Source organism: Cyprinus carpio, chromosome A2 (genome assembly GCF_018340385.1).
Source record: "Cyprinus carpio isolate SPL01 chromosome A2, ASM1834038v1, whole genome shotgun sequence".
NCBI lineage: Eukaryota > Metazoa > Chordata > Actinopteri > Cypriniformes > Cyprinidae > Cyprinus > Cyprinus carpio.
In genome coordinates this window covers 4,650,077-4,673,883 of record NC_056573.1, presented here as the reverse complement: position 1 = coordinate 4,673,883, position 23,807 = coordinate 4,650,077, and the positions used below count along the sequence as shown (strand labels likewise).

Sequence of the window (23,807 nt, the reverse complement as noted above, 5' to 3'; positions counted from 1 at the left end):
TGTTGGCCCACCTAGGTAAAAGTCCAGATTGCCGAAGCCATTATTGATTCATTTATGATACTTCATCTATACTATTAGAATAATAACACAAGATATGAGGTATCTATCTCCAACAAGCTGAGTTTTTTCTTCAGGAATGGAACTCTCCCCAAGTTCAGGTTTGGACATCCTATTAAACACAAAGATCCTGGTTCGGGATGCTACTTCCACAACCCGTCTGGTTGCCTGCAGTAGTTATATTAGCAGACTTCCTCCCTGTTTGCTTTTAAAGGCACATATTAATGGCTCATTCTGCATGACCATATTTTAGATCCCTTAACCCGACCCCATACCTAAACTTAACTACTACAACTATTACCTTCCTTATATTAATAGACAGCAAAGTAGGAGTTAATTGAGGCAAAAGTCATAGTTATAGTAAGAAATTGGTCCCCAAACTAAAGTGTGACCATCTAGACTGTTATGTTTTCTGAAGACTAAAGTCTAATCAACAGTAATAGTGATGCATTAGTAAGCACCATGATCGATCTGTTCAGTTAAATGCTACATTTTGATGAAGTGTCTTTCTCTCTCTCTGCTCAGGAGGCGTTTGTGGAGCTCTACGGCAGGCAGAGGGACTCGGTGTTTCGCAGCTCGTGGTCATCAATAGTAACGGTCTTCGGTCTAGCCGCTCTCGGGGCTGTTGGCTTGACCATAGGAGCCTACCTTGCTCAGAAATGAGGAGCCTTCCCCTTCTTCAGTCGCTTGCCCTCTCTCTCCATCTGAACCCCCTCCTCCGCTTTCCCCAGAAGACAGTCGTGTCCCAGGACAGCTCCTCTTCAAAGCTTCGCTCCCACTCTCTACAAGGCTTTCTTCTCTGCCCTCAAACACAAAGACAGAAAAGACAGGAAATGAATGTGCTGCCGACAGATCATGAGAGGATGGAAGAGACACAAGTAGCAGTGCCACTGGCAAAAACACTTTTGGTGTTCTTATACGTAAAAATACAAAGGTCGAGACACATCTGGAGGTTTTGAAGGTCTGTGCTGATTGAAAGTATCTTCTGACGACACCAGCACTCTCCAAATGTCCTTTAAGAGTCGGGTTGAGCTTAAGAGACAATCTGCACTCAACTACCATCGTTGCTCTTCATTTTTTTTGTAGGATTAATTGTAGCCCGTCTTTTACCCATTGCTTGTTCACGCTAATGTTTCTTGTGCCGCCATCCTTGTATCATTTTGTAAGAAAGAACCTGAAGAACTGTGAGGAGGAAAAGAGAGAAGTGCAGAGACAATGTCCCTCAAGCCACCTGATTTTGATGAAATTGGTGAAATGACAGAGGGGTGAGAGATACAGTATGCAGTGGTGTGATGCCAGTCTCTCTTGTAGCAATTTAAAGAGCTTTATTAAAGACTGAAGAAGGGTTTCCTTGAAGTGATTTGGGTCAGAAGGTAATCAGAAAGGACCGACTGGGAAAGAAGTTGTCAGACTTTAAGAGAGCCTTGGTTAGACACTTTATTAACATGTTTGACAGATGCATGTGAGCCGGTCAAAAGACCTCAAGCTGTTAAGTATGTTCAGAGATGACGCTTTTTTCATCTTTAATACTCCAGCTACACATCTGTTCACTCTAGTGTTCATTCATATACCAAAAGAAGCAGTTGGGTTGATCTCAAATCTGTCATGAGCACGTCAAGGTAAAATGTCATCTCAAAATCAGAAGGAAGATATATTAATATATACACTACCGTTCAAAAGTTTGAGGTCAGTAAGATTTTTTTTTTTTTTTTTTTTTTAAAGAAATTAATACTTTTTATTCAGCAAGGATGCATTGAATTGGTCAAACGTGACCGTAAAGGCTTTTATGTTGCAAAATCCTATTTCAAAACCAATGCTGTTCTTTTGAATCCTGAAAAAAATGTATATGTGAAACAGCATAATTGTTTTCATTGCTAATAAATGTTTCTTGAGTGAATCAGCATATTAGAATGATTTCTGAAGGATCATGTGACACTGAAGACTGGAGTAATGATGCTGAAAAATTCAGCTTTGATCACAAGATTAAATTTAAAATAGGAAACAGTTGTTTTATATGATAATAATATTTCACAATATTACTGTTTTTGATCAAATGCATGCATCCTTGGTGAACATAAGTGAAGCACATTTCTCCCCACCATACATATTACTTTAATAAAATGATTTAAATAAAGTACATATTGCATATACACAAACACACACACACACATTGTTTGGGGTGAAATGTGACTGGGACTTGCTTTCACAAAAATCCAGATTTTTCATTACTATTCTTATTTAATTTCCAAAGCATCATGTTCAGGGATGGGTTGGGTCTAGTGTAAACACGTGGAAATCTGTAACGGAAATCCATTCTGTGTTCCTTGGATTTGGTGTTTACAGTTACAGTATATGTGCAATCTTCCTGACGTCTGTTCCCAAAACAGCAGGCTTCAGCGCAATCCTGCCGCATGTTTAATGGATTTCCACGCAGGAAATTAAAGGTTTGAGTGCAAAACCTATGGACAAAAGCAACTGTATACAGTGTGTACCATGGAGTCAGCCTTTGGGTTCACATGGAGCCAGGATGAAACAACAGAGGGACGTACAATGTTCCCAGAAGGTGGCGTTATTAAATGTTTGCTCGCACTGATGTAGGATCAGAGGTCATACGCTGCATCGTTCCCTATGGCTCTGTATGGGGTGCTAAGATACATTTGAGAAATGGGTGCCCTCTTTATTAGATCTTACATCCTGAACCAGTCAATGTTACTTGTTATCTGACTTTATGGATGTATGTTCACCTTACAATGTGATATTGTCTAAAATACATATCCAGTATTTTAATAGGTGGTTGAAGGATGGCTTTGCAAATCAACCATGTCTAGCAAAGCAGAAGAACAGGCTACACGTGTAAAAGGAAGCTATTAGCTACATGTCTGTATGTGGCAGCATGGTCAACAACAACAAAACCTGTCTGAAAGGATTGAAGCTTTATGTAAAACAAGTTAGCTTTCAAAATGAACAGCTTGTCTGGTTACTATAGTGTCATAAATAGATGCTGTTTGTCTCTCGTTTACAGCTGTGATTCTCTCGAACACTAACATTTGTTAAACAGATTTCATTCTTATTTCACTTTTATTTATTTTTAGGTACCTTAAACAATTAGCTTCAGAAGATCATTTAGAGTTTTATTCATTTTAAAGTTTTAGTTTCTAATTTGCTGAATCAGTGCTGCTTAATGTAAAGATTATAAATTCTATAAATCATAATTTTATTGCCTGTTCTGTTCTTAATTTCATGTAGTCACTTCCACTGTTTCTGTAGCTGTATGGAAATCCATATCAATAATTTTTATTTTTTTTTGTCTTACATCCTAACTGGAGCCCAATGAAATTCATTCAGATATTTTCACTAGTGATGAGTCAATTTTAACATGTCAAAATAATGATTCAGACAATCTTGAGTGTGTCTATATATATATATAAAATCTAAGAGTGTGTGTATATATATATATATAAGTGCTGTCAAATGATTAATCGTATCCAAAATAAGTTTTTTATATATATTTACATAATATATGTTTGAAATAAGTTTTTATATATATATATATAAGTGCTGTCAAATGATTAATCGTATCCAAAATAAGTTTTTATTTACATAATATATGTTTGCGTACCGTGTATATTTATTATGTGTATATAAATACATACACATACAGTATATGTTTTGAAAAAAATGACATGCATTTACATTTATATTCATATAATTTATATTATATAAAATATAATTTATATATAAACGTAACATTTTCTTAAATATATACATAATAAATATACACAGTACACACATATATTATGTAAACAAAAACTTATTTTGGATATGATTAATCGTCTGAACAGCACTAATATATATATATATATATATATATATATATATATATATATATATATATATATATATATACACACACACTTAGATTTTAACACACTTAACTGCAAAACATTTTCTTAACTAGTATTTTTTTCCCCATCTTCTAAATAAAAACAATTAAAACAAGCTAAATTTACCAGAGAAGCAAAACAATAAGTTATTAAGATATTCTTGCTTTATTTTTTTATACATAAATTTTACTGGGGAACTAAAACACTGATTAAGAAGATAATTTTTGCATTGTTTTACTATAAGAAGTATGCAAATAGATTTCTCATTAAATGTCTAATTTCAGTTCATTCAGCTGTTTATCTAAGGTGATTTTACTAAAACCGGCATGTTAAAATTGAGCTTTTGCTTGAGAAAATACTCTGTCTTTTGAACATTTCTTTTAGTTTGATTTCAGAATGCTATGTAATTTATGTAAATTTATATATAGCATTCTGTATAAATAGACTTTTCCTTGCTCTAATATATTGGAGTGCATTGAAGCAGAAGAAAAAAATATATTCATCTATTAATGACTGCATCCTTCACTAGACTGTATTGAACTTTAGGTGGCATATGTCTTTCATGAGCACACATACGCATAAACACATTAAAAACTAAAGGTGAAAAAGGTCAGATTTCACAGTGTACAGTAGACACAAAATACATGTCTGTTTCTGAATGATCCTGTATTGTGTTGTTGTTACACCTGGAGCGATTTCACTGAAGAAAAGCTGCTATACTCTGTGATAGCAATGCACAGGACACAGAGTCTCCGTGCTGTTGTGTTTGATCATGTGGCACTGCTTCAATAAGCTAGTCTAGAATCCCTCTGTTCCTGCCAAACAAATTAAGATTCAATAAAATGAATATAAGACGCCTTTGCCTCCATGAAATGATTGATTTATGGTGAGATTTTTGAGAGGAAATTCAAAAACACATCAGTCTTTAAGGGAGGATACACACCAGAAGGTCCATCACCACGAGTGCTGGGGGTGTTATTTATTCACTGTGTCCCCTCGACTTCAAAGACGTCCCAGAGCATGTCACATCTCCAGTCCCTCGTCCCACTAAATGCCATGCGTGTAAAAATGACACCCGCAGGCCAGCTTTCACGTCGCACTCAATCTCTCTCCTCACACACTCTTTCTTTTTCTTCAGCTCGTGGTGTTCTTTAAAAAGACACCACTGAATCTGTGAAAAGCTTGATGCAGTGAAACGAACGGTGACTGAGAGCGCGACAGACAGACAGACAGTCACAGAGAGAGACAGTTCCCCGAGGAGCGAGTTCATCCCGCTCCGTCCCCTGAGCACTGGCTCTCCCTTCATGCATATGGAAGACACGACATGCTTTGACTGGAAAAAGAATTGAAAGTCACAGCCAGAAGCTGATGTGAGCAATGTGCTAGTTTTAGTCAGAATGATCAATATTTGGACTAGTTTAAATGTAATGTTTTGATATGAGAATATTTTACCTGGTTGTGTTGCAGGTCTGGAAAGGTCACAGAAAGCAGGGAATATCAATATCAAAAAAAAAAAAAAAAAAAGTTTATTTACTAAATGCAAATAAAAGAATGAAACTAACCACTGTGCACTACTCCCTTTAGCAGAGACTATATTTACAGTATTGATAAAATATATAAATATTAATTTTAATATAACTGTTGTAAAGTATTAATATTAATGTAGTTAAATATTAATACAAATTATAAAATATTAATAAAATGTAAAATATTATTTAATATAAATATAGAAAATATTTTCTTTTGTACATTCAATGAAAGCGAATGGGGTCCAATATTGTTTTGGATATATACACTTATATTTTTAAATACTTTACTCCAAAACATTTTCATAATTATTATTTTTTATTTTTTTGGATCTTCTAAATAAGAATAATTAAAACAAGTTAAATTCACTGAAGAGGCAAAACTAGATTCATACGATTTTTTGTAAACATCTGTCAAAATTTAATAAAGGTTATGTTAAAAAAAAAAAAACACTGAAATTCAATTCTTAATTTTTGAGTATTAATATAAATACTATGGTAACACTTTATAGTAGGGAATAAACACTATTAATAAATCAATAAACTAATTTGCTGCTTATTAATAGTTGTTACGTTTAGGTATGGGGATTAAGGGATCGAAAATATTTAATATATAATATGTGCTTTATAAGTACTAATAACCAGCCAATATGCTAGTAATATGCATGCTAATAAGCAGCTAGTTAATAGTCAGAATTGTTCCTTAAAATAAAGTCAGTATTATCTAATATTATCAATTATTCATGGTCCAATATTGTTTTGACCCCATTGACTTTCACTGTATGTTCAAAATCAATTGAAACATTATTTTATTTTATATTTATTTTGGTTAACTATCCACTTTCAGGTCACACATTTTCATTAAAATGTTATTTTATTATGTGAACGTGGCATTGTGCCACTAGAAAATCAGGTAATAGTCATATGGTGAGCAGGTCATAACTGTTACTATCATGGAATATAACAATTTTATATTATATATTTATATATCGGGTATTGTTCCTGCAACTCAAAGAGCACTCTGCTAGCAACGTCAAGGTCACAGGATTGATTCCCAGAGAATCTAATAAAAAAAAAAAAAACAAATAAATAAAGTTTACAACTCTCCAAATGCTTAATATAAATATAAATGTATTGACCAATCAACATATGGTGTTGACATCAAATGCTGTGCATTTGCTCTAAACTGCATTTAAACAGTTCTGGCGCTTGTGAAATGAGGTAGGCTAGATTCCAACATGGACACGTTCCGTGAAATGAAACAATGAAAACCTAGACAATTCAAGGTAAAAATAAAATAAAAATACAAGCCAGACTACATTAAATACAGGTTCACTTGCAGCCGGGACATAAACATGGTTTGTGCTGACTGTGTTTTGCAAAGTGAATTACAGGCTGCTGACAGAAACACTGAGATTCAAGAGACAGTCTGTGTCAAATTAATAATTATGCATATTGTTGTGCCTGCAGCTTGCGGTCATATAGTAAACACTGAAATGTATTAATATGTGCACATTTTGTTTCTTTTTAAGCTACTGGGTTTGGTGCTGGTTCACTACTCAATGTCCAAAACACAGCTGAGGAAAAAAAATAGTTGAGAATCACTTCTTTAGGCTTAAAAAAGCATATTTTTCTTAAATTGCTTAAAGATTTAAAGTACACGTATTAATCTAATTACTAAATGAAATATTCATCATTCTCTAATAATAACAACTTTACATTTGTGATTAGAAACTGTGGCATGAGAAGATCAAACAGCTGAGGACAGTGTCCCCTAGTGGACATCCCAAATAAAACCCAAAATATTGTCCACTGCTGTATAAAATATAAACTATAAGATTACTAACACTCAAATAAACTGCACCAGCGAGCATAAAATTCTCTGAATGCCTGGCATTTTTCTCACTTTTCTTCTAATGATCCATTTTAACGAGTATGAATTTTTCTAATAATGCATGTATTGCTGCCTGCTTAAGCCAAAGAGGAGATGAATGGAGGATGAAAAATCAGTAATTCATCCGTCCTAGATGAGCTCAGCAGATTCTGTCGATCTTATACAACTCTTACTTTTAGACTGAAATACCAAACTACGATGTACACAATGCCTATAGAAAACATACTTTTAATTACACAGCAAGTGATCAAAGAATTAATACATTTTCAACTCCAATTCCTCTTCAAACATGCCACTGCTCTATACGGCAGCTCTTCCAGCTCAAATATAGTAATAAAAGCAGGACAACTGATTAGTTGTAAAATGTCCTATGAAATTTAATTAGGAGTAACACCACATCTGCATTGCAGCATATGGTACATTAGTATAGTGTTTATTCTAAAAATAAAATTAATATAGTATAATGTTGGATTGATGAGTTCATTAAAAAAAAAAAAGAAGAAATTTCAGTTAAAAATGTCACAGCAAATGTAGACTGACCCCTATGCTAGATTAAAGAGTGTCATTTATGATTCCCAGCTAGAGTTTGCACTAATGGCTGATTGTTTCTGCCGAGCAATGAAAACGATCCTTGACTTACTTGAAGGAAGGATCCAAGCCATAATTAGGGAGCAAAATATCAAAGACTTGAGGGTAGGCTCTTAAGCAATTACCCAGAACCACCAGAACTGTTTGTCTGTCCAAACTCAGTCCTGGAGGGCCGGTGTCCTGCAGAGTTTAGCTCCAGCCCTAATTAAACACACCTGAACCAGCTAATCAAGCTCTTACTAGAAGCACTAGAAACTTCCAGGCAGGTGTTTTGAGGCATGCTGCAGGACACCGGCCCTCCAGGACTGAGTCTGGAGACCCCTGGTTCAGGCAGATCTCAAAGTGCCCCATTATGCCATTTTTAAGGTTGCTAATATTATTTTATGAGTCTCCTAAAACAGGTTTACATGCATGCAAGGTCAAAAAACATGTTAGATTTCTCAGAAAACAGATTTAATTTTACCTTTTATCTAAATGATTCATAAACGACTCGTGCGAAGCAGTTCAAAGAATCAGTCTCTCTAAACCCCTCCTTTCCGTGAGCCCTCGCTGCTTTGATTGGTCAGATGGCGCAGTCCTTTGTGATTGGTCCAGAGCCGTAGATAGATTGGCTCTGGATTGGTCCACCGTGTACAGCGCGTGTCGGAAACGAAATGCCAATTGCCTTGACAGAATGACAGCCGTGGAGACTTGTCAATACACAGAAAAGATTGTATGGATTGTAGCTTATCAACTCGAGCCGGATTCTGATGATGAAACGGTGGAAGTGGTTGATTGACAAGAGACTGATTCACAAGCACGACTGGAGCAGGACATTTCTCAGTGGTAAATATCAAGTGTTGACAAGTTTGTGGTAATTATGAGATGTGATAAAACAAATTTACTCTCACAGCGTAGGATACAGCGTCTTCTCGAAATTATGTTAACCACATAGAAACTTATAGGTAATAGCCGAAAAGGCATAATAAAAAAATACACAGAGAATAAAATGTTTCTATCTCCTAGTTATTTTTAAGCAGGCCTACCCTAATTTAAAGTGATGCTCTCCTGTGTTCAAAAACAAGCCACCAAATTTAGCCATATGGTAGCTTCAAACACAGGAAGGTGTGCACAACAAAACAAATCTCAGACAAATATTAATGCATTATCAATATATTTTAGCTCAACCACATAAAAAATAAAATATAGTGTCATTTCTGTGTACAAAAATGTACATTTCTTTCTCTCCAGACCTAACGGTCTTAACTTTCACCGTCAGTGGTTGCAATGAAAAAAATGCAATCAAACAATACATGATTTATCAGTTTTGAACCCATTACATGGCATGTTGTATTTACAGTAGCTCAGCATATCACTGGGGTGCAAAGATGCAATGGCTATTTTTGCAACTGCAGGCTTTGACATTCATGCTGTTTTAATGGTAGTGCACACACTTTCCCACGCAGCCAAACACTTCAGACAGTCATAATAGAAAAATAAGGCTCTGTATATATAGTCACTTTTCATAACATTCTTTGTTCCAGTAAAAATACAGTCCATGACTGTCAGTGCGTATGCAGTGTGGTAGTACATTCATTTTTCCACTGACAACTAATAGGATGAAAAAACTATTCATATTCAGCAGACATTTTGGACTAATAGTCCAGTGTTAACGGGAAAAATAATAATATTCGGATAAATCTCATTAAACTTGTCAAGAATGTGTCCGGGCTATATCATATATATATTACCCCATATTTTTTTTTTTATTATTTTTGTTTTGTGCTTGTTAGATTATTTTCATGTAAGCAAGCATATTTCCCCACAATTTTAATTATTGCAATACAAAACATCATTCTCTTTATTTAATGTAGTTGTTTATTTATTAATAAGACATGTATATATTATAGTATTTGTTCTATCACCTGTAATTTAAGCAGAATTAAAAAAACAAAACAAATGACCAACTAATGAGAATCACTTCTGAAAATAATTACTACATTATTTTCATGACAACTATGTAATATTAAATTATTAATGTAGTTATTTTAAATGACAGGTAATAGTATAAATACTTTAATATATACATGTTTTATTGTTTCTATAATATATAAATAATAATAATAATAAAAAATTATAAGAATGAGATGTTGTATTGCAATAATAAAAACTGCAGGGAAGTATGATTAATTGTCATGAAATCACAAATCACATTATTTTGCTTTATGTTCCATTTTCCGTTATATATTTCTTCTTTTCATTTTGGGATGAAATGCGACTTGGAAGTATTTTCAAGAAAGTGAGAAAAGAAATGGGCAGATGTCTACAGAGTCAAGCAGGTTCTTCGAACCGACAGCAACTTATTGCTGAAGAATCAAGAGCCTGCTTTTGCAGTACAAGCACATCTTTGGATCTCTGCTAACCTCTACAATCAACTCTCACTGAGGGCTTCATTTAAGGCAAATTTCCACTTCAGACGCTCAACCAAGAGTGGATTACAGTGCCTGATGATATAATGCAGACCCAGCTAGAACACAAAAAAAGACTTCCACCCTGTGCCTGATTTAGTGCTGTCAGTGAGCACCTCTAAAACCAGCAGCACCAGCAGGCAAACATGCCCAGCATCTAAAGCAGTGTACAGTAAAGCGGCAGATTCTCACAGCCGGCCCACCATCAACATGTCCGTTCCTTCAGCTGCAGATTCAAACTGCAGTTTCATTCAGCCCCCCACAAATCCCAGACCTTAAATGAGGATCGAGAAAAAATCCCGCTGTCCTTTTCTCTGTATCCCGTCAGGAATGCCAGCTGGACCTTTTCGGTTCTCTGAATTTTTTGTGTTTCTCCAAAATATTGTCTTGTCATTCAGTCACACTGTCCCTTCTGCGTCCTCCTGTGGGGCAAATGATGTGAAATTCAGTTCATGAAGCAAATCTGTCAGTCAGTGCTCTATTAATACCACACACACACACACACATACACACACACACTCTTCACTGGCAGAATCACTGGAAGAGTTTTAAAAAGAGACTCATATTTTGAAGTGCAGACAAATCACTAAGCAGAACACCAAGGAACTGGTTACAACAGGGTTTTTAATTTTTCAGAATTACAGGACAATATTTTGTTAAGAATTTTAGCGAATGAGCTCATTTGAATTCCAATTAAATATTTTAGAGCTGAAGTAAACTAGAAAAATGTACATTCAATAATACATTTCCATGACTGAACTATGACTTTAGAGTTTATTAATGTCCTTGACTTTTTTTTCCAATTGTATTAATTTCCATATTATTTCTGCATCTTTTTTAAGATAGTATTGATTGGACTTTCCTGTCATTTTTTACAATTGTAATTATTTTCATGAATTTTCTGTGACTATTACCCAAGTATTGATTTCCATGACTTTCCTGTTACAATTTTACCTAATTTCCATGAATCTTTGGTGACTTTTTACAATTTTTGTAATAGTATTCATCACCATGCCTTTTTACAATTTTATTAATTTGCATGAATTTTCTGTGACTTTTTCCATTAGTACTGGATTTCAAGACTTTCCTGTGATTTTTTTCCAGTTGTATTAACTTCTATTTTAATTTTTGTGTGTCACTTTTTACAAGATTATTGATTTCTATAACCTTCCTGTGATTTTTTCAGTTGTAATAATTTTCATGAATTTTCAGTGACTTATAATTTCCATGACTTTTTGGTGACTTCAAGATTTTTTAATTTCTATGATGTTTTGTGGCTTTTAAATATTTTATAAAGGTTTTCATTTCCTTGACATATGATTTGCATAACCTCTCCTTCTTAAAAACTCAAAATTTCCAAGATTTTGCCAAAAATATTTCCATGTTTTCCACAACATTAAATGACATTTCTTATTTTTGCCTTCACAAGAGTGTTGCTTATAGCAGCTCGAGACAATAAAGACAGCATGCTGAGCAGCACGTGGGAGATGCGGCGTGTTTCATGCAGTTTTTCCCAGCAGGCTTCATAAAGGGCGCTGAGAGCACATGCTGTATTTCAATCACTCTTCAACCAGACAGCTATTTCTGTCTCATATTGATTTTTTTGCCATTGACAGTCTGTCAGGTCAACTTGCAGTAATGTATGAGCTGTCTGTGTTATAAAAAATCTGAACCAAACAAACACCTGCAATGATGCCATCATGATGTGTATTACTGGAATACACACCTGCATCCAGCTTCATTCAGCACAATCACAACAAGCCGATCAGAATCCAGCCTGTGTGAGCGTACCTGTGCTCAGGGGGTCAGAGAGGGACACTCGAGTGATAGATGTCCAGGAGATTGGGTCCGGGGAAGAGTGGAGAGGGAGAAGGAAAGTGAAATGGAGGGTTGATTTAGGAATTCTGTGCGTCTATACCTGCGGGGGTGAGAACCAGCGCCTGCAGGATATCAGAAAGAGAGATGATGCCCTCGATGCTGGAGTTATCATCCACCACTACCAGCCTGTGCACCTGCAGGACACACACACACACACACACACACACACACACACACACACACACACACACACACACACACACACACACACACACACAGTCAGGTGGAAAAGCAGCACAACTGAAGGTAAAACATGTTCTTTGTGAAGGGACCCCAAGTAATCAAAATCACTGAACTGAAAATCAATTCATATTGATCTTTGAGCTTTGTCCATTTACTGGAGTAATTTAATAAATGATTTCTATTGTACTGTGTATGTAGCAAATCTGCGGCATGCTGTGGATTACCACAAAAAAAAAAAAAAAAAAAAAAACCCTACTGAATTGTGATAAAAGAGCAAAAAATGCATTTAAAGTGTACTGCAGGGTTTCAAAGCAGATATTTTGGTAAAGTACTGTATATAAATTATTCTGAAGTAACACTTAGTTTTAAGGCCCAATTCTCACTTTTAACTAGCATGCATACTTAGAAATCACATAGGTGACCCTAGACCATAAAACCAGTCATAAGGGTAAATTTTTTGAAATTGAGATTTATACATCATCTGAAAGTTGAATTAATAAGTTATTTATATTGTTAGGACAGGACAATATTCGGCCGAGATACAACTATTTGAAAATCTGGAATCTAAGTTGAGTAAAATTGAGAAAATCATCTTTAAATTCGTCCAAATGAAGTTCTTAGCAATGCATATTACTAATCATAAATTAAGTTTTGATATATTTACAGTAGAAAATTTACAAAATATCTTCATGAACCATGATCTTTATTTAAAGTCCTAATGATTTTTGGCATAAAAGAAAAATCAGTAATTTTGACCCATACAAAATATTTTTAGCTATTGCTACAAATATATCCCAGCGACTTCAGACTGGTTTTGTGCTCCAGGGTCACATATTAATGTCTTATTCTGCATGACCATATTTTAGATCCCTTAATCTACCCCATACCTGAACTTAACAACTAGATATCAATTTTGCCATCAAACAGAAGGCTTAGAGTTGCATATACCAGATTGAACAGATTACGTAAATCCTTCATCAGTCTGTAAAATTAATAAATCAGAATTGGGGGTCAAAGTAGGCCTCTGGAAAACAGAAAAGACTACACTAATGACTACACTAATGCACTCTAGTGTTTATGTATTTATATTGTTGTTCTTGTATTAAGATGCGTCTATCTATTGTACCGTTGTGCCGTGAGATGCAAGACAATTTTTGAAGAGATTCCAACAATAAAGTGTAACTGAATTGAAACAATCTAATAATAAGCATACAATTAGGAATTTATTGAGGTCATAGTAAATAGTTAGTTAATAGTGAGAATTGGACCTTAAAATAAAGTGTGACCAATTCTTCATTATGCAAAATTTAGGTAGGACTTCTAGTGGCTGTGTTATGGATGTAACTCCAGTCAGTGGCGTTTGCTCAATGTAAAAGTATTTTTCTACCTGCTGTGAGCAAATCTCACCTCAGCTTTGACGATCCTGTCCACTATAGTATCCAGGGTCTCGTGTCGATAACACTTCATAACGCCCTCGAAGTACTGTGAGCGATGCAGCAGAGCCTGAGTCACGGTGATGTCCAGGTTATTGTAGGTCTTCTCAGCTGCCAGGTTCTACACACACCCACAACACCAATGAACACAGAGCCACGCCACAGCAACCTCAAGAGTAAGCCAAAATATACACTGCACAACTAATCATCACCAGTCATCATAACACAGGCCATTTAGAATTAATCCTATTAATAAACAATTAAAGACAAATGATGAGTTTTACATGTCTGAACATAGTAGCAGGTGACTGTAACATTTAAGGTTCTGTCACTAATGGGTCTTATTCATGACAAGAATAAGTTGATACATTTAATTCAATGGATACAAAAGTGTTTCATGAATAAAGTCCAGTAACTACTGTTTAAAAGTTTGGGGTCAGTAAGTTGTTTATTTTATTTTTTTTAATATAGAAATTAATACTTTAACTCAGTATGGATTCATTAAATTGATCAAAAGTGAGTGTAAAAACATACTATGTTACAAAAGATTTCTCCTTTTGAACTTTTTATTCATCAAAGAATCCTGAAAAAATGTATCGCAGTAGCCACAAAAATATTAGGCAGCATAACTGTTTTCAACATTGACTATAATGAGAAAAGAAAATGTTTGTTGAGCAGCAAATCATCACATTAGAATGATTTCTGAAGGATCTTGTGACACTGAAGACTGGAGTAATGATGCTGAAAATTCAGCGTTGCATCACAGCAATAAATTACATTTCAAAATATATTCAATTAGAAAACTTTTAGATTGTAAAAATATTTCACAATATTACTGTATTTTTGATCAAATAAATGCAGCCTTGGTGAGCAGACGAGACTTCATTAAAAACAATCTTACTGACCCTGAACTTTTGAATGGTAGTGTATTTGTGTACAAATTTGAAAATTCATCAGTGCAAAATCAAACTGATGTGATATTTCAGAATAGAGAACCAGAAAAAATATTCACTGTAGAAATATTTTACTAATGTCCATGATCATGACCATGGAAAACACCATTTTAATTTCCATGGGAAGCTTATATATTTACACCTCTCAGCAAATGTGTGGTAAAAAGCTGTGAAGTTATTCTTTAACTTGAAATAGTATATTAAAGGAACAACTTACAATGACATCAAATTTGGAGTAAATGTCTACAACCTTTCCTTTGGGAGGAAAAATATGGAAAGCACATATGAGAACTTTGACTTAGAAAGACATGTACAATTCAATTGTGTTGCTAAAAAAGGCCTTGACAGGAGAATAACTGAAGTATATGAACTGACAGAAAGGTTAGCAATATGTGTGGTTACCTGTAACATCCACCACCGGCAGCGCAGACACTCTCCTCTCCACAAACATGCCCAGTGCTTTAATAATGGGTGTATCTGGGTGAATGAAAGCGATGTTGCTGTATGTGCCAATGCCCAGCTCCTCCAGAGTCTGCCTCATGAAGGCTGGTTTAGGCATCTCACACACCTACAAGACCATAAACCATCAGTGTACACAGGACACTACATAACTCAGGATGATTAGTACTCTTCTGTAACCTTTCACTAACTTGTTTTGCTCACAACAACTACCATTTCTAAAAGTATGATAATTGTAAGCTTAAAAAGCTCAGTAAGCTAAAAGGAAGCGATATACTCACAAAGAGCTGCAGAAACTTGAGGATCCTCTTGTGTGTGAGGATATAGAGGGCGTTTCCTGTGACCGGATCGATCACTGGCAAACGATGGATCTTATTTTTGATGAGCGAGTAAACAGCATCGAATATACTGGAAAAAAACAGAAAAGAGTTAAAAGAAACCAAACAAATGTTTTGCAAGCTCTGCTGAGTTGAAAATGTCACAAATGTGAATCTGAATTAATTACTCAATTTGTCTCAAGATAATTTCGAGACAATGTTCCTTTAAGCCAAAGAGAGGATAAAGCATCATGCATTGAAAATGATAAAGCACTGTCTACAAAAATATGACCTAATGTCTCACCTTGCATCTGGAGATGTGTTGACTAAGGGTTTAAACGTTTCTTGCAAGTAAAGTTCTGTTGGTATATGCAGAAATCAAAAAGCACTTTAAATTAAATGTTCTGTCATTATTTACTCATTTCTTTCCAAACTTTTTTCCATGGAATATAAAAGCAACAGAAATTCCAGACATGGGTGTGTGCAAATATATGCACATTTTGGGTGCAAAAATGTGTTCAGTGAATAATTAAAAATCTATATAAAGGCAAATGAGTGTAAGCCGTGATGAAGTGAAAATGCTGAAAGTATTTACCTCTCCAAGTCTCAATCTTGTGCTCCTCCAGCTCATATATTTGCACCTGAGGGAAATAACACAAAACATGACTGAAAATTTTAAAATGGACAAATATCCTAAATCTTAGGTGAACATTCATTAAGTGACTACATGCAAGGTCTACAAGCTGAGGAGAATTTTTGAAGCCACTTTTGAAGGTAATTTCCGGCCAAACCCCCATGAACAGCCATTAACCAGAAACAAGCACCGAGCAAAATGACCAGCAAAACAGGTTGTATTTGAGTTTCTGGGAAGTCTGAATCCTTACCAGCGGCGATTTGTAGTATCTGTGCAGGATGATGATGAAGTCTGTGATGGTTAACATTCCTATTGAGAAAATGTATCATTAGATATGACTCATATCTAGGCTCACAGAGAAACAGTGCCTGCAGATTTTGCATTCAATGTCGTTTGTGCATTTGCTATAATACATTGCTGTTCAAGAGCTTTCAGATCATTTAACACATTTTACCTTGTTAAAATTTGCTTTCTTCTAAAATATCAGCACACAAAATTAGAAAAACGGCAGCAGATTACATCTAGGCCTGTTTATAAAAATGTCTAAAATTCAAAACAATTCAGACAGGAAATAGGCAGCAATGGATTTCAACCAGTTTGGTACGTTACTGACAGCAAGCTAACCTAATGTCCAGTTATGTTACAGCTGAACAAATAATGTCCTGAAGCAATGTTTTTATTTGATTACTGATTAAGTTTAGTAATTTCAAGACAGCCTCTTAAATGGTCTTGCAGGATTAAATGAGTAAAAGAATGACGGAAATGCAGGTGAGAGCATGTGTGTGAGTGTGTGTGCATGTGTCATTGCTTACCCACAAAGCTTTGCTTTTTGGTTTCCCATAATGGCGCAGCTCGAACTCCATTAGCAACCAAGGCGAAGAAAGCTTTCTTTACCTAACAGAGGACAAAGGATTCACATAACCATGATTTACTTTAGGTAACACTTCTGGAGGAACTGGTGGTGTGAGATAAAAATAAAGAAATAAATAATTCACAGGAGACACAATGAGTTGGGTGCAACCCGGGTTAAAAAAAGTCCACACCTCCAAATGACAAATGAACTGGCAAATTTGGCCTTAAACAATTCTTAATGGCCATAACGTTTTATTTTACATTGATTAAAACATGTTTTGCCCCTATAACAATACAATTAATAAGCTGCTTCTCTGTATAGCAACAAACAGCACAATTATCAATTGTTACATTTGCAGCATCTCCATACAAAATGAGTGAAACTATTGAAAAATTAAGAGACATTTTTTCCTCCTCTGCAATTTTTCAATTTCATATGCTTACTGTAAAACAAGCTTGAGCTTGGTAAAGGAGCTTTACAAATAAAAACATTATTATTATTATCATTTAAACTTTCTTTTAAAGGTTTAATGCAAGGATTATGCCATATATTAGGCATCCTAGACAAACTTAAGATAGATGAAAAGAAGATGTTACTTTCTTTAGTAGATTGTAGTAGAAGATGTGGCTTATATCAGTAAAAGGTACATTCTTCATTTGACTTAAATAATGTGTGCAATTTCTAATAAATTATTGGCCAACCAGAACACAATGGTTTTATTTACGCACTAATGCTATTATTTGTTCATATCTGGCACATTATTGACCCTGGACCCATCATTTCTAACACAAATTATCTCCATTTTTTGACCAACCCATCAGTCATCCATTAAAAATTAACTTGCATTTCAATATAAAGGCAGTTCACATAAATCTCAAGTTATGGCCCATAAACTTTATATCACAATCCAGACATAAAACTTCCTGATTTCAGAAACTTTCATTCACAAACAAGTACAATAAGTATATCAGCCTAAGCATAACATTCCACTGATCTGATCGTCTCGTCTCTGAGCCTTTGTTATTTTAAACTGGCCCTCAGCCAGAGGAAAGTCAACAGGTTAATAGGTAATAAGTCTGTTACCCCCAAATCTAATAACGGCACATACCTGCACATGGTTACTGATCAACCCTGACAAACCTAGCTTTATGACTGCTTCCCAAACACTTCAAAGAGATCCCATCCATTTCAGTCACCAACTAAGATTTATTTACATTGATCAAACATTAACCACAACCACTTACACACCATGCGTTTAAACTACAACTGGGAAGCAAAACTGAAACAAGTATGCTCAGAAAAGCATACGAACATACTTTCCATTTCTGCAGTGGTTTGTATGCTGTGCAAAATATGCAACTTTATGTATAAATGGAAAGACTTATACAATATACAATAAAGTAAACTTCATGGACTACTGTATCCCACATTGCAATGTATTCAACTAGACCATTTCTAGTGTGATGAATGGACTAGATGCAACTACAGTTGTGCTGATGTGACAATACAACATACTACTGTTGCAAATGTGTATCATGGAATAAAAAGAGAGCAGTATACAGAGTAAACAGATTAGTATGCAGTATGTAGTAAGATACTGTCCCATTCTGAACATAACACAAAGCTCCATACCCAAATCTTTTCGCTTTCTGTTCTTGTGTTAGACAACAGAGGACATTTAAGATGTACCTGTAATGTAGTGTCAAAGACCACTAGTTTGGAACTGGTGGGGATCAGGTCATAGCACTTGTGGGATTTCATAAAGTGCATGTAAATGTCACTGTCTGGCTCTTCAGCAGCTGAAAACAGAGAAGAAATCAGCAGAATCATTCGAATTAGAATCATTTGCAATCTCGAACACTTCCCAGATAGCACATGCATGTCTGCAAGATGCAGATGAGCAAACACTCTAAAATATGTCTTGCAGATGTACATGCATACGTCAAATAGACCTCTCTGTGATGTATGTGTGCTATCAGGGATAAAAATGTGACAAATGTTTTGCATACCCTGATAGCACATACATCTAGGAGACGTCTATTTGACGTCTGCATCTGCAAGATGGATATTTAAAGTGTTTGCTCATCTGCAATAAGTCTATAGGATGTTTCCTATCAGATGTAAAATAGGCAGATTAAAATATTCCAAATATTCCAGATTAAAAGCAGATACTTTCCAGATCAAGCAATCTTTAACAGACATCTTGCAGATGTATGTGTGTTATCTGGGTAAACTTTAAAATCTCTTCATTTTTTAAAACAAAATAAAATACAACTATGTTATGAATTATACCCATTATACTCATAAAATAATACAAAAATACTACATACAGCAAACCTATATTTAAGAACAGGCTGCATATTAAATTTTGTCATCAACCATAAACTTGCAAAGACCATGAAATAAAATAATGAAGCATAAGTATAATCATTTACCTTCATTGTCAAGTTCAAGTTTTTCCAGCATGCCTTCAGCAAGTACACAGCTCTGAAACACAAAGACACGGGCTGATGGTTCCATCAACAATCACTCACTTCAAAGTTAGTAAAACCCGATAAGATCCAATGGAGAGGTAGTGTCCATTTTTAAAAATCTGCTTATCTGCAAACGAGCAGTCTAGTCACCACATAGGAAGCAGAGTGATCTGAAGAGCTTTCACTCACAGATTAATTACGCGCAGCGGTGAAATATTCATAGACGGACACCCCCGCAAAGGTGACAGTGGAACATTCCGAGTCTGTTTTCGAGCGCGTAAAAACGGCGCGCAGGTAGAGCAACTTACTTCATAAGGAGCGTATAATGTCAACACACTGGGTCTGAAGCGATTACTTTGCTCTAGCTATAGCTCTGTCGCTCTCTGCTGGACGACGACGAAACGAAAGCAATGCGAATTTACTCTGATCATATAAAAATCACCGACTGCGGCTTTGTCTCAAAACCTAGCGAGCCGCCTACATAGACAGCATTTTTAAACAACACGAGCGCGTGAGACAATGATCACAGTCTAAGCTGCAGGAAATAAGGTACTTTCTATTTTAAGGTTTTTCAACAAACCGGCGAATCTTCCAAAATTCCTATGCAATCCTGGCTGTTCCCGCCACAAAAACGAATAAATAAACAGCGTAGCTTACTGAAAGTAGGGTGTTTCATCAAGAACGGGCACTAAGTTACTTCTGGTCCTGTGAAAAATCTCTTACGACAACTTTTACACTCGGCTGTATTTATTTGTCTATAAGTAAAGTCCAACATTCTGTGGTGGAAATTGTAAACATTTTTGGAATAAAATAACGTTAGCTTGTTGTTAGCGTCTTGCTAAGGGTAATTCCATACATAGCTAGCACTTTATATCAGTTAAATAGTGTTCTCAACTGCATATTTTGACAAAATTTGATTGGAAATGAATATATACTGTTCGATTGGTATTTAGGCTACACTGACTTATCTTTATCGCACGTTTCATATTTCATCTCAAGTTCTTCACTGACACTGTAGTGCTGTTGATAAAGCTTTATTGGGGGAAATATTTAGCAAATGACACCACAAATGGGAGACATAATAATTGGTTTAAAAATGAAAACATTGTGTATGAATTATTTAAAATAAATAATGGAAATAGTTTATGTTTATTCACAGCTTGTTAACTGTGGGTTATCATTAATTAATAGTTTTATAATTGTAAATTAAAACCTGAAAAGTATCATAAGTAAAAAACAAAAATCCAATATAGTTTTAATGTGATCTTCGTTTACACCTTTTTGTTATAATAATATCATCCTGTGGGACGCAAGTTCAAGAAACACCCAACAACAAGAAACTTTCTTATACTTGCGAATTTGCAACTTTGTAGTAATAATGTCATAGTCTTAAATAGTTATCAGGGCTCTATATCCTGCAGTTTCAACCGTACAAGTAATTTTTCAAACATTTCCACATTTTTCACAGATTGTCTTTACAGATATGCAAGTAAAACAGACTATGTGCAGTTGTTGACCTTTGTTAATTTTATATTAATGGGTAACAGGCGACAAGTCACCTGTGCAAAATATAAAGTCACAATAACAAAAAGGTCAATTACAAGCGAGCATCATATTGTCCAGAATGCCTGTACTTGACCTCAGTTGCTGCATCAGATATATTACTGATGCAAATACCAATCACTTTGAGGTAACTGCCTAAAAATATATAAATGTAAAAATATAACAAGAAAAAGCAATTGCTTAACTTAATTTGTTCTGATAGAAAAACATCAAACTGTATGTTAGGTGAAGAGAATGAGCGGGCAGTTTTGTCTTTTTAAAAAATATGCAATTGGTTGATTGAAGGTGCCACCAGAGGTGTAAACATGAGTTTGCTTCTCTACGGGTCAAGTGTAAACTATAGTATATCCCAGTTGTTCACTCACCTGGCGTGAGGTAGAGTTAAAGGTGTAGGAGGCGATAGGGGGTTTGGTGGTGGAGGTGCTCAGGCTGAAGCGCTGGCCTGTGTCAGGGGGAGACGAGAGAGAGCGGGAGCGTCGTTCCTCCACGTGCTCCGCAGGACTGGGGGTCTCCATAGGGAAGACCGGTGGAACGGGACTCTGGGTCGGAGTGGTGGGGGGGGTGGAAAGCCCAGAGCCTGTGAGACACATCAGTACAGAAGACAATGAAGTACTGAATTTGCAAAGTGGATTTTGTTCAAAAGAATCATAATTCTGTGAAAATCTAAATTTGTAGCATAAAAGGGATGAATAGCAGAGAGATGATATCTATTCTGATATCTGATCTATCTGCTAGCTTTCCTACCTCAGATTGGTTTCTAGGTTATGTTGTGAAACTGGTCTTAGTAACAGATGCTACATTCTGGCAGGACTGGTCAAATAATCATGACACAGCAAAGAATAGACAGCTGCACTGACCAATATCTGACCGTCAATCAAGATCAAGATTCATAAGAAGAGTATAGTGTACTGAATCAGTTAGCAGGGAAACATGTTCCTCTGATCTGTTCCCACAACAACATCACACACACAAAAAAAATCACATGACCCTGACTTTGACACTGAATAAGAGGTTATAATTCTTCACATTTAAAAGAGTATTTTTCTTCTTCAAATGCCAAGCGTAAATGATAGTATCCTATCTCATAAGTATTTGAGCAATTGTTTCTGCTTTGTAAACAATATTGACATGTAAACAATTGTTGATATAATGTTGAAAAAAAAATACTTACATTATTATGTATTATGTTCATGAAATAAGTCTCTTATGCTCACCAAGACTGCATTTATTTGATCAAAAAGTAAAAACAGTAATATTACGGTAAAAGAGTTAAATTGTGAAATATTATTACAATTTAAAATGTTTTCTATTTTATAATGTCATTTTTGCTTCTGAAGACAAAGCAAAATTTTCAGCATCATTACTCCAGTCTTTACTGTCATACGATCCTTCAGAAATCAATTTAATATGCTGATTTGCTGCTCAAGAAACATTTATTATTGATGAACAGCAAGTAAAATAATATAGTAATACTGTAGTAAAAAAAGAGATTTTTTTGTGTAACATTATATAAGCTTTTACTATCACTCTTGATCAATTTAATGCATGAATAAAAGTATGAAATTGTTAAAAAAATCTTACTGACCCAAAATGTTTGAATGTTAGTGTAAAAAAAAAAAAAAAAACTTTAAAGCAAAAGAGCAAAGCATATATATATATATATATATATATATATTTAAAAAGTCAAAATTTTGGATACAGCACTTTAAAGCAGAAGAGCAAAGCTTATCTAATTTTTTAAAGTACATTCTTTTAAAACTAAAAAAAAAAATATTCAGTACAAACCCATTTACTATCTGGGCTTTAAAGTTATCCAAGTTGTTCTTTTTGAAGTAGGAATACCGTTCCATTTCAATGAACTTCTGGTTTTGTGACCAACATCTACCGATGTCATTCTCATGAGTGGAATTTGCTGCATGTCAACAGTCCTGTTCTTAACTTTGCACGTATCATGTAAAAGTCTTAATGTAAGTGCAATTCTAAATTATTTTCTGTGATAATCAAAATTATGCCACAAATGTGGTTGATACAAGTTGATTCATATGCAATGCAGAACATTCTTTTGATTCAGTGTTACTAGAGTTAATCACTCCTGTTTAGAGCTTGATTCATCAGAGATGCATCAGCAAACAGGTGTGTCTCATATGACTGCCCTCACATAACCCCTTGTGTACTGCATGACACAACACATGCACTGATATATTACTGCACCAGCCTCTACTAATACTGCCGTAGCACCATCAAAAGTACATATACTCTGAGGAATCTTTAAATCTGAAGCATGATTTGAATATCAGTACATTCATTTAGCTGAGAGTTGAAGCAACTGGGCTCAGGGCCCTATGGTTATCCATCATTAGACTATAAGACAATATAGTTTCATTTATAAAATGCACTGTTGTAATCAATTAGTTTACTATAGACACGATTAGCCCTGGCAAGCCTTCTCGCTGTGTAGGAAGGGAAGATTGAGGCTGGGGTCAGGCTGGTATCAATTAATGCTGGTCTCCAAGTAGCTAATTTTCAGCTGTTCATCATTCATGAACTTCATTTACATAGTCGTTCAAGAATCAGATTGACCTCTCAGTGGGTGGGCATTAACAGCCCCAGCTGGGTATTGATGGCCCTGTAGACACACCAAAAACATCCAACTTGCCTTGATAT

General features: G+C 35.1%; 2 protein-coding genes across 11 annotated transcripts in view; one reads left to right on the top strand and one right to left on the bottom strand.

The window, feature by feature from the left end:
* The window catches only part of LOC109050099 (apoptosis regulator Bcl-2-like), a 35,821-nt gene extending 33,867 nt beyond the window's left edge, over positions 1-1,954 (top strand). Inside the window, exon 2 of the mRNA XM_042769904.1 lies at positions 583-1,954. Coding sequence (XP_042625838.1) covers positions 583-720 — 138 coding nt within the window. The 3' untranslated portion in view covers positions 721-1,954. The remainder of the gene's footprint in view (positions 1-582) is intronic.
* Positions 1,955-9,085: 7,131 nt separating this feature from the next.
* LOC109110981 (5'-AMP-activated protein kinase subunit gamma-2-like) overlaps positions 9,086-23,807 on the bottom strand; it is a 34,514-nt gene continuing 19,792 nt past the window's right edge. For 7 of the 10 annotated variants that reach the window (XM_042769848.1, XM_042769876.1, XM_042769866.1 and 4 more), the window contains 13 exons: positions 21,509-21,720; positions 19,542-19,593; positions 18,796-18,905; positions 17,066-17,147; positions 16,504-16,562; positions 16,215-16,260; positions 15,924-15,978; positions 15,584-15,710; positions 15,246-15,411; positions 15,061-15,098; positions 13,865-14,011; positions 12,315-12,408; positions 9,086-10,818 (listed from right to left, as the gene is read on the bottom strand). In XM_042769848.1, coding sequence (XP_042625782.1) covers positions 10,787-10,818; positions 12,315-12,408; positions 13,865-14,011; positions 15,061-15,098; positions 15,246-15,411; positions 15,584-15,710; positions 15,924-15,978; positions 16,215-16,260; positions 16,504-16,562; positions 17,066-17,147; positions 18,796-18,905; positions 19,542-19,593; positions 21,509-21,720 — 1,220 coding nt within the window. In that variant the 3' untranslated portion in view covers positions 9,086-10,786. Of the gene's footprint in view, positions 10,819-12,187; positions 12,409-13,864; positions 14,012-15,060; positions 15,099-15,245; positions 15,412-15,583; positions 15,711-15,923; positions 15,979-16,214; positions 16,261-16,503; positions 16,563-17,065; positions 17,148-18,795; positions 18,906-19,541; positions 19,594-19,888; positions 19,963-21,508; positions 21,721-23,807 lie in introns of those variants that run through there. The other 3 variants (XR_006161611.1, XM_042769854.1, XM_042769896.1) reach the window with 3 other exon arrangements.